Source organism: Barbus barbus (genome assembly GCF_936440315.1).
Source record: "Barbus barbus genome assembly, chromosome: 8".
Lineage (NCBI taxonomy): Eukaryota > Metazoa > Chordata > Actinopteri > Cypriniformes > Cyprinidae > Barbus > Barbus barbus.
Window position 1 is genome coordinate 31,487,365 of NC_136736.1, and position 6,601 is coordinate 31,493,965.

The 6,601-nt window shown below is 40.2% G+C and overlaps 1 protein-coding gene across 2 annotated transcripts; it reads right to left on the reverse strand.

Moving 5' to 3' along the window:
* Positions 1–275: 275 nt before the first annotated feature.
* Positions 276–4,530, reverse strand: LOC306873505 (protein sprouty homolog 2-like). 2 transcript variants are annotated; one of them, XM_079422841.1, is made up of 2 exons: positions 4,012–4,530; positions 276–2,302 (listed from the first exon to the last, which is right to left on the reverse strand). In XM_079422841.1, exon 2 carries the CDS (start codon positions 2,249–2,251, stop codon positions 1,328–1,330), a length of 924 nt encoding a protein of 307 aa, XP_079278967.1. In that variant the 5' UTR covers positions 2,252–2,302; positions 4,012–4,530; the 3' UTR covers positions 276–1,327. The 2 variants fall into 2 exon arrangements, with proteins under 2 accessions (XP_079278967.1, XP_079278968.1); XM_079422842.1 differs by having other exon boundaries at positions 475–2,294.
* Between the last annotated feature and the right edge of the window lie 2,071 nt (positions 4,531–6,601).

Sequence of the window (6,601 nt, forward strand, 5' to 3'; positions counted from 1 at the left end):
TACATGACTAAATATTTGACAGGTTTTCTTGGTCAACCAGAACAACACTAACACAGTTCTGCAATTTTCCAGTTGAGATTACGTGTCTCCAAACGGTCACGGTTAAAGCATGATCATTCATGAAATAACAGTCAACACCAGACAATACTCAATGTTGCATTTCTAGTGAGCTATATTAAACTTCATTTGATCTCCTTTGTGCAGGAAGATCTCATCGCTAGAATCTCTCAGTAACGCACCTATTTTGCTGATTTGCCAACGTACACTATCATTTTCAACGCTTTATTTTCAGATGACCTCGAAACCGAAGCTCTGCGAACATCATCGCTGTCATCATAAACGCGAAGTGAAATGCGACCCTGACAGAAGATACATCGGGTAAACAAAGGCGATTGAAAACACAGTAGATTTTCTGAAATGGGCCTTTGTGCTCAAAGGCTAAAAAACAAGGTCAACAGCAGGCCACAAAAAAAACACAGAAAATGCATTGTTTAATTTCAAAACGTTAATATATTTTCTATTTTATAGTGAACATATGCATCGGATTTGACACCCTTGTCACCCTTGTTTTGCAGCAACAACAGAGGAGGTTTTGTTTCTCAAAGTTGGGGTGATGCCTCTCAAAATAAATATTACTTTATAAAATAATAAAACTTCAAATAAATATTTTTACACTAAACAATGTGTTGAAATTAGAAAATAAAGTTTTTCTTAGGGTCACTGTACAATTTACAAGTATAGTTGTAGGGATAATTCATGTAAGGTTTCTCTTCTATAAGGCAAAATATCAAAAGAGTGATTGATATACATTCGAAACGAATGTATAGCACTATACATGTTTTATATATGCATCATATATATGGATCTGTCAAGGTGCCTCTGGTTTGGCACAATGCTTTTCACAGTTGAAATATTATATGTACAAAAATAAAATCTCTCAGAAAAAGAGCTCATTTGCTAATTTACATACTTTGCAGATACTATTCACAAACAGTTAGTTAGAAGAGTCTGTCACCTTTATCAGTCATATTACTGAATGTCAATAGGGCTAACATTCTGGACTTCAGTTTAAAACGAAAAGGACGGGGGAAGGATGTTGCAACAAACTCTACCCCCCTTAAAGAGTGAAATAGAAAGAGAGAAAGTGGATAAAAGAAGAGCAACAAACAAATAAACAAACCACTTCAAACCAGTTTTTGCCAATCCAATGTCACCTCTTGGTCTACAGTGCCAAAACTACAACAATTTGCGAATATTTTTCCATTGCTCTGGAGATAGTCCCAGATAAGGTTATCTTCCCAGTGCTACTTCAGGAACTGAGCCTCGTTCATTTCTCAACTCCTTTGTTCTTGCAGCGGCATCCTGGCCGGCTGGTGCAGTCATAGCACGCCTGGCACAACGCCACGCAACCCTTCGCCGGGAGGTAGCAAAGCAGGCAGGGCAGGAAAAGTGCCAGGACGCTTATGGCCATCCACCGCATGCAGCAGTGTGACTGGGTGCAAGAGAAGGGCTTGTCCGCACACACATCCTCATCGTCACTGGAGCAGTGGTAGAAGAGACCCTTGACGCAGCAGACGCAGGTGATGTAGTCCATCGCTGTTGTCGCCGAGCAAAGGCACCTGCGGCCGCACATCCAACAGGACGGCAGGGTCCGAGGGCAGGTGCACCCTTCGCACTTGCAGCGGCCGCAGTCCTCGCAGCGATTCAAGTGCTTGCTGTCAGCGGCCTGGCCTGGGATCGTGGCCAAGGGCTTCAGTTCCTCCTGCTTCAGCTCTGAACGTTTAGGCTGCGCCCTCACCACCCGCTCGGCCGTCCCGCCTGCGTTTCCCAAAAGTCTTTGCTCAGACGAGGTGCTGCCTGTGCTGGCCCTGGCAGTGCTGCGTGACCCTTCGCTGGTGCCACTGGTGGATCTGCTCATGGCGCTCCTTGGCGACTGAGGGGCTTGTTGAGGAGTCTGCTGTTCGGCTCGTTGGGCCCTCGGGGAGTTTCTATGCTCAGAGAGCTCAATGGAGACGGTGGAAGTCGGGCTAGAAGATTGCGAGTCGGTTTTCTGCTGGGAAGCCGGCGGACGGGGCGCCACCGTCGGGCCCTCTGTGTACTCATTGCTGCTGCGGATGGTCCTTATCTGGTCCAGGGAGAGCACTTGACCCTCCCAAGGCTCCGAGTCCCCAGTCTGGGGTCTGCCAGTGTCACGCAAAGCTCGCAGCAAGCCAGAGGAGCCGCTGCCGCCATTTTGAGCTCTTGTCTCCATCTTTACTTTGAAGTGGGAACTCTCCGGCTGGCATTGAACACATCTGAAGTCCTATGGGAAAGGCAGACAGTTAAACGAGAGCATACAGGGAAGTAAAATCCCATAAACTAACCATATGTAAATTATACAAACTAGGCAAAAAGAAAAGGCAGATGGCAGGCTCCTTAATGCAAATCTCCCAACTACTCCCCACCTCTACAGACCTAGAAGGCTGATCATTAATGGGACAGGCCTTTACCACCTGCAGCTATCAAGTTCATGGAACATCTAGTAGACGCAAAACCACTTTTGCTCTACAGTGTCTCAGGTGCTGCACATTATCAGATCAAGAATAAATAAGTATCTCTTTGCAGAGTAAAATCTACCAGTTTGTCTTCTGCACAAGCATCATCTATCCTCAACGCAAGTTTGAGACCAATGTTATATTCACACCTTATGAATGACTGTGTTTCACTTATCTGCACATTTATTTAAACATCTTGCAAATATCTCCCATGGCTAGCTTTTGGGGAATTAAAAGGTACCATGTGTACTGAAATACAAATAACTAAATGTTTATTCTTTTTTTTTGTGTGCTTATGTTAACATTGCAAACACCATTCTCACTGTTCAGTTCTTGCAGAGCACATTAGAACTTGTTTGTAAAAGATGGAATAGGAAAAAAAGAATGAAAAGTACACCCAACTTCACTTTTCTTTGTGGTACAAGCTATTATTTTAATCATAAGCAAATGCAATTTTTAACGAGCTTGAAAATGCAAGTATTGCACAACTTATAGACATATTTAACACTATGACGGCATTATTCACGTTCAAGACTAAAACTTTACATTCACCATAACACATTTTCATAGTAGTATGGTCGTTATAGTAAAATTAGGAAGTTTTTTATTTCAGATGGACAATTTTAATATCTAGCAGCTGGCTGGAGTAATAAAATGACGTCCACACATTTATTATGAGATTATCAGAGGCAGGGAGGCAGAGCTCTTAATGAAAAAACAAAACTAAACAAACAACAACAACAAAAAATTAAATATCCACATGTGTTGAAGTGAATAAACATGAAACCATACATCTCAGCCGGGACCCTCAGCACCAGTTGAGTTCAATCTAAATAACACTACCCCAAATTACCATATCAATGCACAATCTCTCTTTCATGTCTGTTAAACATCTGTTTATTTCCTCACCGCTATTTAAACTTCTGGGTTATCAGCATGCATACTAACTTTATGACAATACTTAACTTGGTTGAACCTGGCATACAGTACAGAACCATTTTTTTTTCTTTGCAACAGCAGCCAAAGTTTTATTATTATTATTATTATTATTATTATAAGTAATAATTAGTGGAACGTCTTATGAGTTCTTATTGGAGGAAAGATAAAAATCCTGCAAGTGTAGACTGCGTTTATAAATATCTAGTGGCAACTTTAAATAATTGTGACAGAAAATTAAAATGTGTAAAGTTTTGAAATCTTTAGTGAGTCTTCGTATGGGTTTTTAATAACTATCGTGTAGCTGCAGAAGACGTGTTCAGTAGCGATTCGCAACTTTAAATAAGTCAAAGTACGTAGGGAACAGATCCGTATGGCATGTATTTGCACAGCTGCAAGAATGGCGCGGAGCATGAGCACTGGAAAAACTCATGAAGAACTATACTATAATTGCACGACTAAAAAACATAAGCAATAAACGAAACTAAAATTAAAGCCTGTCAAAATCCAATGCAAATAAGTTGTAATACACGTCACTTACCGTGATCTCACCACCTCAACCCCCTATTTGTGTTGTGAAGAGTATATCCTACTAGCAGGAATTTCTCTTTGGTTAGTCCTCAGTTCATTCACAAAAATCCCGATGATGGGAACACCCGCGCGTGCTCGTATTCGCGTGGAACATCACAACTTTATTCCAAATAGAACGCAGTGGAGTTTAATTTATGCTGTTAAACCTCTAATTATGCCAAAAAGAAAAGAAGTTCCAGAATCCAACAAAATGAGCCGAGTTTACTGAACAAATACAAGTAAAAAGCGCTCAAGAAGACGCGTTGCGGTTCTCAAGTTGAATGTTTGGCTGCATGGCACACACTGTGCTGCTTTCCAGTTTTTCAGCTCTTGTTTTCTCTTCTTTCCGGAGAGGAGGTCGGGTTTATGCTGTAAATGGCGTCATGTGGAAGTGAAGGGGGTGAACAGAGTAGCTGTTGTCCCAGAGGATATATCGTATCCGGTCCCAGCTCATTGGCTCTACAGGACTCAACATTCACTCCCTGTGTGTGTGTGTGTGTGTGTGTCACAGAACACTAGCACACGGACGACCGATTCATTTGAGCGAATCGGTTCACTCGAATGTTTCGATTCAATGAGCCGACTCACCACTTCTTTAAAGGTGTTCCTACGTCTTATTGGGACATTTACGTGTATTTTTACTGTAAATTCGCTGTTTATAACACACTTTTACATTAAGCTATATAGGTTATTCCCAAATGTTGCGCACTTTGTGCAAATTATTAAATCTGTGTCGACGTTTAGTTTCTGTTAGGGTCGTTTATCGAAACCAAAATGATGTTTACAGTGAGCTAAACGTCAACTCTATATCTTATAAAAGATGTTTTAAACAAATCACGGATCACATTAAAGTGCTAAATGACAGTCAAACTTCTGCATTCGGATAGCGTTTGTGGTAACTGGGAAATTGCTGAATTGCATATAAAGTTGGCCTATAAAATATCAAGATGGTTATTATTAACAACAACAACAATGAATAATTCTTAATAAATAATAATAATAATTATTCTTTGTTAACACACCTCGCCCATAATTCTTAGCCTATTTAAAACAGCCTTTAAACATTATTATTCCCCATTAACATGAATTAATATTGTTAATATTAATTGTTCTCGACTTTGTGATATAGGCTAGCAGGTAATGTTAACAGGTTTCCTCCTATAAAAATAATCCCTTACAGTAGCCTACAGTTTGGTAATCGGTTCAACAGAATCATTCAAATGAACCGGTTCATTCAAACGATTCTTTCGCGAATCAGATATCGCTACAGAGAAGAGAACACTGCCTCCGTCTTTCACGGCCTAAACATTTGCACAGGAGAGCTTATCTGTTGCTCAACCACTGTTGACACTGAGGTTTAGAACTTTAACACTTTCTTTTCTTTTTTGAAGGTTTTTAAGGGCAGGCCTACATTTGTAAGTGGTGAAGATTAATTTGCTGCAATGAGTTCAAACTTTTCTGTTCTTAAAAATCTAATCATCTACCTTTATGCAATTGTTCTGGTCACCCATGTATGCATTTCATTTTTTCCTTTGTACCTTTAATCCACATTTCAAAGTGCACATGCTGATTGTGCCTTTAATTAAAATCTAAATGTCCAAACAATAATAAATGTAATTAATGTATTATTATTGTTATTATTATTATTTTATTGAACTCAATAGAAAAAAATAAATTATTGGGTCTATTACTGCTCTCTAGTGGCAAGAGAAACTAACAACAGTACCATGTTTATTCCTTGAATGATCACCAGAAATATATTTTAACCATAAATGCACAGTGCACGATTACCTAAGTAGAAATAACATCAACATAGTCATATGAAGGACTCATATTCATAATGGTCTAATGTAAGGTTGGAAAATATAATTATATAGTATTTAATTCTTAAATACAATAGGCAATATGATAAACGTAACAAAGTTGATAAAAGAGAAAATGCAAACAAAAGTCTGATCTGCAGTTAAATCCAATCTAGCAGTGATAGAGGATGAAAGACACTAATACAACAAGTTTACTTAGCATGGAAATAGCTTCCATACAAAGCCACTTTATAATGTATGGACCATTGTGGGCTAATAGGAAGTACTCCCACAGGAGAATGTAGGCTTCTTCAAGTACCCCCCTTGACACATTGTCTGCCTGTCTCTCTAGCAACTTTTCTTTAAAAAGGCTGCAAGGCAATAACAGGTAAGGCTGCTTCTGTGTTATCAATCAGAAGGAGGGGGTGAACAAATGCACCTTGAGGTGGCCTCAAATGAACATGGAGAGTCAAAGAGGAAATGAGCAGAGAGTGAGCGAGTTCCCAAACCCATGAGACTCCACCATCTCCAGCTGAGCGGCCCCTATTGTTCAGGGCCTCCTTTTCACCAGCCAAAGGTGAAAAGGTAACTGACAGGCGGCTTTGTGCCTGGTCATGGGGACTCTCATTGCCCAAGAACGCCCAGATTCCCTTGGTCACACATTGTCAATGGGGTCCATGAGGAAATGGGAGAAGGGGGTTGAACGGGGATGCAAGGAAAAGTCTTTTAGAATAAGACACATAACGAATAGTTGGGAGA

Excerpts from the sequence above, each read along its gene's own strand:
- LOC306873505 (XM_079422841.1), bottom strand. The coding sequence starts at position 2,251 with ATGGAGACAAGAGCTCAAAATGGCGGCAGCGGCTCCTCTGGCTTGCTG.